The sequence below is a fragment of the Theobroma cacao genome, chromosome 3, assembly GCF_000208745.1.
Source record: "Theobroma cacao cultivar B97-61/B2 chromosome 3, Criollo_cocoa_genome_V2, whole genome shotgun sequence".
Taxonomy (NCBI): Eukaryota; Viridiplantae; Streptophyta; class Magnoliopsida; order Malvales; family Malvaceae; genus Theobroma; species Theobroma cacao.
Window position 1 is genome coordinate 35,204,425 of NC_030852.1, and position 12,650 is coordinate 35,217,074.

Below are 12,650 nucleotides of genomic sequence, written 5' to 3' on the forward strand. Positions count from 1 at the left end.
CATCCATCGATATAGCCAAGAACTATGGACGGCCGAGGTCTAAGAGCACGACGCACTACCCATGCTCCTCCTCTCCACAAGTTTGAACCCCTCAGGCGCACGGCCTTGAACCGCCTCTTTGCGGCGGTTTACGCCTGTGCTATTATAGCTTTACTCTATCGCCATGCACAAACACTTCTATACCCAGCAACCAGCTTACTCTCTTTCTCTTTGAGCCTCTCCTTGCTCATCTCTGATCTCGTTCTTGCCTTCATGTGGACAGGCGCACAAGCTTTCCGAATGTGCCCAATTCGTCGCAAGGAGTTTCCCGAAAACCTCAGAAAAATCATCAAGGAAGAAGATTTCCCAGGGTTGGACGTGTTCATATGCACGGCTGATCCTTACAAGGAGCCACCGATGAATGTGGTGAACACAGCCCTCTCGTTGATGGCTTATGATTATCCAACAGAGAAGATTTCGGTCTATGTATCGGACGATGGAGGATCAGCCTTCACTCTCTTTGCTTTCATGGAGGCCGCTAAGTTTGCCAGTCACTGGTTACCATTTTGCAGGGAGCATAATATGATGGAAAGGAGCCCTGAAGTGTATTTTGCATCTACTTATCATTCCTGGAGCCCTGAGATTGAGAAGATTAAGGTATTAATTCACTCAAACATGCACTCTCTTCTGTATTTTCTCTAAACAAATTGAAAAAACCAATTTCGTAAGTTACTACTCTTTTCAATTCCATGCCTAAGTAATTTTATACAAAATTATGTTGATAATTAATGTAATTTGGGTGTTCACTTAATTATGATAACAGTTGATAGACTAATAAGTTTGATCCAAATTAAATTTCCATATCAACAAAAACAAAAGGTCAGGTTGGTAATCTTTTTTAAACAAATTATATAAAAATATATTACCATGAGCAATGTGTTGGAATATTCATCATGGTTTTTCTAAAGGTGCTAATACTAAATATATTATACTATAGTAATTATTGGAAGACAGCAAGGGAATCTAGGGTCCCATTGGCGCAATAGAAAATTATCAATCATGGTATTTAGTTCTTGACCGATGTGGGTTGTCCCCATTCACCAAAAAAAGCCCGATACTAGAGAGGAGATAAATCTTAATTGGTATTCACATAAATCTTTTTGGTCTGGTTACTTTATAGTTCAGATTTATGATAAAATTGATTAATATATATATATATTATATATTGTGTGTGTGTAAGAGAGATATATTAACTTTAACCCAAAACCTAAAACCCTGTACATATATTTATTGCAACTTATCTCGTATGTGTAGCTTTGGTCCATAGACGACAAAACTCAATAATTTAGATTAGCTACGACAGGTGTTTGCCCGTCAATCCGGTCATATTCAGACAAAGAAACCTTTATAAATCAGCCCTTCATACCCACTAACTTTATCATGTTATCATTTTAGTGGACATCATTTGTTTTAGTCAATTCAACACTCCAATTAAAGGTTAAGATTTGTCTTAAACTTGACGCCTAAACCATATGTATCTAGACAATTAATGAACCTGTGCATGAATCCGAAGAAACCTGAAGTAAGGCGGTAAGAATATTAGTCATCATTTCAACTGTACAAGAAATAGATAACAAGGCACATCTTTGAAAGCTTTTTATTCTAACTTAATTTCTTGAAGAACAAAAGAGATAGAGCTTGATCACGAGGCTTCTTCTGTGCTTGCATAGGTCAAGTCTCAGAGGTCGGTACATTTATTGTTTTGGCTTCTAATATGACACATGCACATAAATATAAAAATATATATAATTATATATGATATCTTTGTNATTAATATATTATATATATATATTGTGTGTGTGTAAGAGAGATATATTAACTTTAACCCAAAACCTAAAACCCTATACAGATGTTTATTGCAACTTATCTCGTATATGTAGCTTTGGTCCATAGACGACAAAACTCAATAATTTAAATTAGTTGTGTCAGGCGTTTGTCCGTCAATCCGGTCATATTCAGACAAAGAAACCTTTATAAATCAGCCCTTCATACCCACTAACTTTATCATGCTATCATTTCAGTGGACAACCTTTGTTTTAGTCAATTCAACACTCCAATTAAAGATTAGGATTTGTCTTAAACTTGACGCCTAAACCATATGTATCTAGACAATTAATGAACCTGTGCATGAATCCGAAGAAACCTGAAGTAAGGCGGTAAGAATATTAGTCATCATTTCAACTGTACAAGAAATAGATAACAAGGCACATCTTTGAAAGCTTTTTATTCTAACTTAATTTCTTGAAGAACAAAAGAGATAGAGCTTGATCACGAGGCTTCTTCTGTGCTTGCATAGGTCAAGTCCCAGAGGTCGGTACATTTATTGTTTTGGCTTCTAATATGACACATGCACATAAATATAAATAAATATATATATATATATATATATATATATATTGCTTTCTATATTTATTAATTAGGCTTTGCGGCTGCATGTTACTATAAGCCTTTTTGTGGTGTTTTCTGACAATTGCCACAATCTTTTATAAAGTTGCAATTATGAATCAGCAAAATTACTATATATCCACTTGCTTTCGGTATGCTAAAATCAATTCATCAGCAATTTGATCTTATTTAGAAATATTCGGGTGATGTTCAAAGTAAGAGATGCTTCAAGATAATACCGCTTCTGGATACTAATCTTATTGCAGATGATGTACAAGACTATGAAAGTGAAGGTAGAACACATTGTTGATAAAGGGGAAATTAGTGACGAATACATTGTAGACAATGAATATCGAGAAGCTTTTAGTAAATGGACCGATGGGTTTACTCGTATGGATCATCCTGCTGTCGTTCAGGTGATTTACATTCAAGATTAGAGCTATAATCAATCATAAATTAAATTATTCAGGAGAAATAAAGTACTATCTAGTACCTACTTTGACAAGGTCAATTTACTGGTGGCACATGAACTATGAGCAGGTTATCTTAGATAAGAGCAAAGATAGGGACGTTTTAGGCAATTTCTTGCCAAGTCTCATTTATGTCTCGAGACAGAAAAGTAAGACTTCTCCTCACCACTTTAAAGCTGGAGCTCTGAATGTTCTGGTATGAGTTAAATGATCTAATGACTTATTCTGGTATCTTATCCAATTGATTAGTTTTTATTTTATGCTTTCTAATTCTCTCTTAAAATTTGGAATGTTCGGAAGTTACGAGTATCAGCTGTTATGACCAATGCGCCATTAATCTTGACCCAAGACTGTGACATGTACTCGAATGATCCTCAAACTCCTCTCCGGGTGCTATGTTATCTATTAGACCCTGCACTTCAATCAAAATTGGCTTACATTCAATTTCCCCAACGATTTCATGGCCTTAACCAAACTGACATCTATGCTTCTGAGTATAAACGAGAGTTTCAAATTAATACTATGGGTTTAGATGGGCTAATAGGTCCAGGTTATATGGGATCAGGTTGCTTCTTTCGCCGACGAGCTTTTTTCGGCGGCCCATCAACTTTGGTGCAGCCGGAAATCCCTGAACTCAGCCCAGACCATGTGGTAGACAAGCCCATTAATTCTCGAGAAATTTTGTCATTGGCACACAATGTAGCAGGTTGCGACTATGAGAACCAAACCGAACATTGGGGCTTCAAGGTAAGCTCACCAGTCATTCTCCAAAACACTGTCTATCAAAAAGCTTTAAATTACAATCAATATGTTAAGATTGTTTCTTGATATGTATGCAGAATGGGTTTAGATATGGATCTTTGGTTGAGGACTTTTACACAGGATATCGGCTTCAGTGTGAAGGATGGAAGAGCTTATTCTGCCATCCTGAGAGGGCTGCATTTTTAGGGGATGTGCCAATTACCCTTTTAGATTTACTTAGTCAATGCAATAGATGGTGCATCGGCCTTTTAGAAGTGGCCTTTTCCAAATTTAACACTCTCATCTTCGGTTCTCGTTCTATGGGCCTTTTGATGGGATTAGCTTATTCTCACTATGCATTTTGGCCTATCTGGTGCATTCCGGTCACCCTTTATTCTTTCGTCCCCCAATTAGCTTTGCTTAACAAAGTCAGCATCTTCCCAAAGGTATGAGCATTGATGAAATTATATGATTATTTATTTGAATTCAGTTTATTAATTTGTTGAAGCCAAAAATGAAAGCAAGAAAAAAAATCGTGTTACAGGTATCAGAACCATGGTGTTTCTTATATGTTTTTCTTTTCCTCGGCGCTTATGGGCAAGATTTACTTGACTTTGTCCTAGCTAGAGGCACTGTCCAAAGGTGGTGGAATGCTCAAAGGATGTGGATGATAAGGGCGCTTTCATGTTACTTGTTCAGTTCAGTTGAGTACCTGCTCAAGTCCTTAAGGATTTCCACTCATGCTTTTAGCCTAACAAGCAAGGTGCTTGATGATGAACAAAGTAAGAGATATGGCCAAGGCATCTTTGAGTTCGGAGTCCCCTCCCCCTTGTTTGTGCCATTGACAATGGCAGCAATAATCAACTTATTCTCATTCGCATGGGGATTGACCGAGTTTTGGGATAATGGCAACAAAGAAGGCCTCGCTTTGCAGATGGTATTAGCAGGATTCATTGTTTTGAATTGCTTGCCAATTTATGGAGCCATTGCCTTGAGGAGTGACAAAGGAAAAATGCCCACCCAAATTATAGTCATTTCAACATTTCTGTCTGTGGCTCTTTATACTTTCGCTTATCTCATTCTCAAGCAATAACTCTAATTAGGCAAGCTTTTTCTTTTTTTTTTCTTTTTTGAATCAAATAATTAGAATCCTTGCTTTATATTTCTCCTCTAATGTTTGCTTTATATACAATATTTTAAAAAAAAGATTGAAGGTAATCATATATCTAGTTGCTCACTTCCTGTCTTTCACTTTCATCTTGCTTTCATTTGCTAGTAACCCCAAAAAGTATGATCTGTCTCTTATTTCTCATCATTAATGTTTGGCTTCGCCTTGAGATATACAACCATTGATCAGTGCAAATTGCAAAGCGGTTCACATGGACACATTTTTGAGACACTCTATTTCGTTTTCATTTCCCAGTAATCATTTAGGTGAAATATATCTCATCAATTTAGAAAGTCAGCAGAGCAGATATCATTGATATATTAAATCAATTACAGAAATTTGTGAAAAATATCATTTTCATAACTTGATTTTAAAAATAATCATTAAAATAAAATTAATTATTTTCTCTTTGCTTTCACACATATAAAGTGTAATATGCTGAATAAAATCAATTAGTACAGTTATTCAGACAAAGAAACCTTTATAAATCAGCCCTTCATACCCACTAACTTTATCATGCTATCATTTCAGTGGACAACCTTTGTTTTAGTCAATTCAACACTCCAATTAAAGATTAGGATTTGTCTTAAACTTGACGCCTAAGCCATATGTATCTAGACAATTAATGAACCTGTGCATGAATCCAAAGAAACCTGAAGTAAAGCGGTAACAATGTTGGTCATCATTTCAACTATACAAGAAATAAATAACAAGGCACATCTTTCAAAGCTTTTTATTCTAACTTAATTTCTTAAAGAACCAAAGAGATGGAACTTAATCACAAGGCTTCTTCTGTGCTTGCATAGGTCAAGTCCCATATGTCATACATTTGTTGTTTTGGCTTACATACATAAATAAATAAATAAATATATATTGCTTTATATATTTATTAATTAGGCTTTGCGGCTGTATGTTCCTATAAGCTTTTTTTTGGTGTTTTTTGATAATTGCCACAATCATTTATAAAGTTACAATTATGGATAAGCAAAATTACTACATATCCACTTGCTCTTGGTATGCTAAAATCAATTCATCAGCAATTTTATCCTATTTAGAAACATTCGAGTGATGTTCAAAGTAAGAGATGCTTCAGGATAATACCACTTCTAATACTAATCTTATTGTAGATGATGTACGAGATTATGAAAGTGAAGGTAGAATACATTGTTGATAAAGGGGAAATTAGTGATGAATACATTGTAGACAATGCATATAGAGAAGCTTGTAGTAAATGGACTGACGGGTTTACTCGTATGGATCATCCTACTGTCGCTCAAGTGATTTACGTTAAAGATTAGAGCTAAAATCAATCATAAATTAAATTATTCAGGAGAAATAAAAGTATTAGCTAGTACCTACTTTGACAAGGTCAATTTACTGGTGCCACATGAACTGTGAGTAGGTTATCTTAGATAAGAGCAAAGACAAATATGTTTCAGGCAATTTCTTGCCAAATCTCATTTATGTCTCACGACAGAAAAGCAAGACTTCTCCTCACCACTTCAAAGCTGGAGCTCTAAATGTTCTGGTATGGGTTAGATGATCTAACGACTTATTCTGGTATCTTATCCAATTGATTAGTTTTTATATTATGCTTTCTAATTCTCTCTTAAAATTTGGAATGTTTGGTAGTTACGAGTATCAGCTGTTATGACCAATGCGCCATTAATCTTGACCCAAGACTGTGACATGTACTCGAATGATCCTCAAACTCCTATCCAGGTGTTATGTTATCTATTAAACCCTGCACTTCAATCAAAATTGGCATACATTCAATTTCCACAACGATTTCATGGCCTCAACCAAACTGACATCTATGTTTTTGAGTATAAACACTTGTTCCAAATTAATCCTATGGGTTTTGATGGGATAATGGGTTCAAATTATGTGGGATCCGGCTGCTTCTTTTGTCGACGAGCTTTCTTCGGTGGCCCATCAACTTTGGTGCCGACGAAAATCCCTGAACTCAGCCCAGACCATGTGGTAGACAAGCCCATTAATTCTCAAAAAAAATTTTCATTGGCACACAATGTAGCAAATTGCTACTATGAGAACCAAACTGAACATTAGGGCTCCAAGGTAAGCTCATCAATCACTCTCCAGAACAATGTCTATCAAAAAGCTTTAAATTACAACCAATACGTTAAGATTGTTTCTTAATATGTATGCAAAATGGGTTTAGATATGGATCTTTGGTTGAAGACTTTTACACAGGATATGGACTTCAGTGTGAAGGATGGAAGAGCTTATTCTGTCATCCTGAGAGGGCAGCATTTTTAGGGGATGTGCCAATTACCCTTTTAGATTTACTTAGTCAATGCAAGAGATGGTGCATCAGCCTTTTAGAAGTGACCTTCTCCAAATATAACACTCTCATCTTCGGTTCTCGTTCTATGGGCATTGTGATGGGATTAGCTTATTCTCACTATGCATTCTGGCCTATTATTCTTCTTAATTTTGTTATGATTTATTAGTTTTTATATTTCTTTTGTAAGATTAAAAGTGATTGGGCTTAATTTTGAAAAGTAAGATGTTAAAAGATCTAGAATCTGCTTGCATATGCTTCAGTATTTTGGCCATATCTTGAGTTACAGAACTCCAAATGATACAATTCATGGATCAGTGGAAACCTAAGAGACAAAGATACAACTTTCATGAAGATCACTTTGCCCAGTTCTGCTTTGAAGATAGAGAAAATTGCATCTGAAAATATATAGACGTACTGCACCGGGAATGAAAATTTGTAAAGATTGACAATTGAATTTTGGGCCTCTTATTATACTTTTAAGCCCAATTAAACCCTAGGACAGCTTAAGGAACTTTAGGTTAAGTTTATTAGTATAAATAAGATTTGTTTAATAACATTAGGGGAACTTTTGAGAGATTCAAGAAACTGAAAGTTAAGGTTGAAACTTAGAGATCAAGACGACAAATATTGTTTTGTTTTATTCTTTAGCTTTTATCGTTCTTGATATTTTCAATGGTTGAATTTTATACAATGTTATTTTATTTTGCGATTATGAGTAGCTAAATTTCTTTTTCTAAGATTGCAATTGAACTTACATGTAGTCTAAAATTTTTAATCTCTATCTTATTTATTTTAATGGGATTTGAATTGTTTATTCCAATTTGTTCTTAATGCTTTTAATTGCTTGGTCACCAATTAAATTGATTTAGGAACCTAAACAAACTTGGAAAAGGGAGTTTAGAGTAGACTAAAATTGGGATAGCATATGATCATATTAATTAATTTGCATATAGGATAGGGATATACTTATAGGCTATATGTAGCCAGATTAGAACCTGAACTTAATGAGTCTGTTTTAATTTTAATTCACATAGGGATATAATATTTTGATTAAAATATATATTTTTATAGGACGAGTCGGGAGACCCTTATAAATAATTGAGGACTCTAGGTTAGCAATTCAACCCGTTGAAATAAGTTAAGGAAGAGAGGTAAGATTTAGATAAAGTGTGAGAGATATTGTAATCCTAGGCTTGTTTGATTTGATATTGTCTAAAATTATTATTATTTTGATTTTTCTTGTTGGTTTTACTTTTAGTTAATTAGTTTTAGTTAATTAATTAATTTTGATTATTTTGATAAGATTAAATTGTTCTAATTTTAGTACTTAGTAAAGTTTTAAATCAATTCTCTGTGGGATCGATACTCTGCTTGCTAATATACTATCTATTCAATACGTATACTTGCATAGTAGGATTTTAACTGACAATTGGTGCATCCCGATCACCTATTATTCTTTCCTCCCCCAGCTAGCTCTGCTCAACAAAGTCAGCATCTTCCCAAAGGTATGAGCATTGATGAACTGTACATGATTATTTATTTGAATTCAATCTATTCACTGAAGCCAGAAATGAAAGAAAGAAAAAATTCGTTTTGTCGGTATCAGAACCATGGTGTTTCTTATATGTTTTTCTTTTCCTCGACGCTTATGGACAAGATTTTCTTGACTTTGTCCTAGCTAGAGCCACTGTCCGAAGGTGGTGGAATGCTTAAAGGATGTGGATGATAAGGGGGGTTTCATGTTTCTTGTTCAGTTCAATTGAGTACCTGCTCAAGTCTTAAGGGATTTCCACTCATGGTTTTAGCCTAACAAGCAAGGTGCTTGATGATGAACAAAGCAAGAGATACGACCAAGGCATTTTTGAGTTCAGAGTCCCTTCCCCCTTATTTGTGCCATTGACAATGGCAGTAATAATCAACTTATTCTCATTCGCATGGGAACTGACAGAGTTTTGGGGTAATGGCAGCAACAAGGAAGGCCTCACTTTCCAGATGGTATTAGCAGGGTTCATTGTTTTGAATTGCTTGCCAATTTATGGAGCCATTGCCTTGAGGAGTGACAAAGGAAAAATGCCCACCCAAATTACAGTCATCTCAACATTTCTGTTTGTGGCTCTTTATATTTCCGCTTATCTCATTCTCAAGCAATAACTCTAATTAGGCTAGCTTCTTTTTTTTTTCTCTCTTTTCTGGATCAAATAATTAGAATCCTTACTTTATATTTCTCCTCTAATCTTTGCTTTATATGAAAATATTTAAAAAAAAATATTGAACGTAATCATATATCTAGTTGCTCACTTCCTGTCTTTCACTTTCATTTGCTAGTAACCCCAAAAAACATGATCTGTCTCTCATTTCTCATCGTTAATGCCTAGCTCCACCTTTAGATATACAACCACTGATCAATGCAAATTCCAAAGTGGTTCACATGAACACGTTATTGAGACACTCTATTTCTTTTTTCATTTCCTATTTATCAATATATCTCATCAATTTAGAAAGTCAACAAGCAGATATCACTGATATAATAAATCAATTACAAAAAATTGTGAAAAATATCAATTTCATAACTTGATTTTAAAAATAATCAGCAAAATAAAATTAACAATTTTTAGTCATATTTAGCTATGATTTGACAAAAATAACTTGAAATCATTTCAAATAAATTACACCATCCATCATAATTTTTCTTCATTTTCATCTCTACTTTCGATTTTTCTCTCTTACCGTCCAACTTTCTTTAATTTTATCAATTTCTCTCTTCAAATGAAATTTTTTTCTATTTTTAGTTAAAATAGGTGTTTTACATAAGGAAAATTGTGTTTTGATTTATCAAAACATGTTAAAAACATTTTAATCGATGTCAAATTATAAAAAAAAATTGAAAAAAGTGGAAAGGATTGGAAGTTTTGGTTCGTAAGTAATAATAACATTTCAGGCATTAAAGTGTAACAATTTTTTTTTTTAAATATGGCTTATAATAATAATATTTTTTCAACATAGCGTGTAATAATAACATTTTTTCAACATAGTGTGTAACATGTTTTTGTGCATGACGTATAACAATAATATTTTTTTTCAACATGGCGTGTAATAACTTTTTTTAACCATGACGTGTAACATGTTTTTATACATGATGTGTAATAACAATATTTTTTTACATGACGTGTAATAATAATATTTTTTTTCATCATGCAGTGTAATAACTTTTTTTAACCATGACGTGTAACATGTTTTTGCACATAAAGTGTAACAATAACACTTTTCAACATGATATATAACATCATGTGCATGGTGTGTAACATCATGTGCATGGTGTGTAACATTATGTGCATGCCATGTAACATCATGTGCATAGTGTGTAACATGACGAGCAACGTGTTTTTGTACATAGCGTGTAACGTCATTTGCATAACGTGTAACATTATGTGCACTTGATACCAAGAGGTTTAATTAAGAATGACTTGTAACAATAACACTTTTCAACATAGTCTATAACATCATGTGCATGGTGTGTAACATGACGTGTAACATGATTTTGTACATGAAGTGTAACGTCATGTACATAACATGTAATATCATGTGCATTTGATAGAAAGATGTTTTATTAAGGTTAATTTTATCCCATTTGATTAAAAACAGTTAAAATTGTAAAAAAAAAATATTTTTGAAAACATCTTACTTTTTAGAGTTATTTTTTAAAATATCTTATAAGGATTATTTTTTAAAATACTCCAACAAACTGTGTAGTACCACTTACAGTCTTAATATAGGATATGGAATTCATATCTATTTCGTAATTTTTTTATTAACAAAAAATATGGTATACCACTTTATTCATTACTAATTTCCATGTGATCAATTGCACCAGCCATTACCTCATTGCCCAGCACTTACAAAGACAAAGTCTCCAGCTGCCCAATACCATAATCACCCATAGAAATGGAGGCTCTAGGTAGGAGAGGGCACTACACTAGCGCCCTGGCACCCACCGATGCCCCTCATCCTTTTCACACGGTTGAACACCTCCGACACATGGTCGTGAACCGCGTGTTTGCGGCAGTTTACACATGCGCCATCCTGGCTCTACTCTACCGCCATGTACGAACTCTATTTCTCCATTCCACAACCTTGATCTCTTTCCTGTCTTTGCTTTTCTCTGATCTTGTTCTTGCCTTCATGTGGGGAGCTTCACAAGCTTTCCGTATGTACCAATTCGTCACAAACAAAGCCCGGAGAACCTGAAAAAGAGTGTGACGGAGCAAGATTTTTCTGGGTTGGACGTGTTCATATGCACGGCTGACCCTCACAAGGAGCCGCCAATGAGTGTGGTGAACATGGCTTTGTCGTTGACGGCTTATGATTATCCAATGGAGAAGATTTCGATCTATGTATCGGACGATGGAGGATCACCTTTGACTCTCTTTGCTTTCATGGAGGCTGCTAAGTTTGCAAGTCACTGGTTACCATTCTGCAGGGAGAATGACATTATGGACAGGAACCCGGATGTTTACTTTGCGTCACGCCATTCTGGCAGCTCTAAGGAAGAAAACATTAAGGTAAAACCACTTTCAACAATAGCTCAAAATTTGGAGGGGTGTAATTTAATCATTTTAATTTTTAAATTAAAATGCCTATTAGAACTACTATTACAGCAACATTTCTGGCATCAGCTCTTTATGCAGTAGCTTCTATCATTCTCAAGTGATGCTGCTAGCACAGGAACACCGTTTTTTTGTGTTTCCTTTTATGATACTTTTTCTGTCACAAGAGACTAAAGTTTCAGGATTTGATAGTTATCCATATATAGTAACTATGCCTACCACTATTTTACAAATCCTAAATAGAACTTTTCCCAGTTTTTATACAATTTTTTTCAGTCTTTTCAGAATCAAATTAAGTTGAAACATTAAAAAATAAGAACAAATTGCACTGGATGGGAGGGTTATGATCAGTTCTTATCAAGCGAGTCTGTCGTTCAAAAAGCTCTTGAAAAGCGAATGGCGTGGTGCAGCAATTGCAAAGAGGCGCACGAACTTTCGAAAGCAAACTTTCAAGGCAACTGGATTAATCGTATGCCCACACAGTTCATTCCCCCGTTCGATCTCCCTCTCAGATGATGACAGTGAAAATATTACTGACATTAAGTAATTGTGATTTGAACTTCAACAAAATTTATATTTTATAAATAATCTAGATATTTTGAAAATTTGTCGCTAATGAAATTAAATTTTTTATAAAAAAAGAAAATTATATAAAATTAAAATTATTTTCGTTCGAATCTCATGTAGTACTTCCACGTAGGGGCGAGTAAAATTAAATCAGACCAATTATTCATTTAAATCAAATAAAATCGACTAAAAAACTAAATTAAATTTTTATATATTTTTTAATAAATATAACATTATATATTATTTTTAAATTTACATAAAATATAATATACATTTAAAATTTTCACTTCTTCTTTTTTATTTTTTGAATTCTTAGTTTTTTAATTCTTTTTTGTTTATACATTTTAAAGATATCAAAGATTGGGATT

The 12,650-nt window shown here is 34.1% G+C and overlaps 1 protein-coding gene and 1 pseudogene across 1 annotated transcript; both read left to right on the forward strand.

Annotated features, from left to right (window-relative positions):
* On the forward strand, nt 2–4,809 carry LOC18606739 (cellulose synthase-like protein G3). The gene is made up of 6 exons (XM_018117644.1): nt 2–636; nt 2,691–2,840; nt 2,965–3,090; nt 3,195–3,641; nt 3,734–4,081; nt 4,180–4,809. Exons 1-6 carry the CDS (start codon nt 25–27, stop codon nt 4,726–4,728), a joined length of 2,232 nt encoding a protein of 743 aa, XP_017973133.1. The 5' UTR covers nt 2–24; the 3' UTR covers nt 4,729–4,809.
* LOC108661195 lies at nt 5,934–8,637 on the forward strand (annotated as a pseudogene).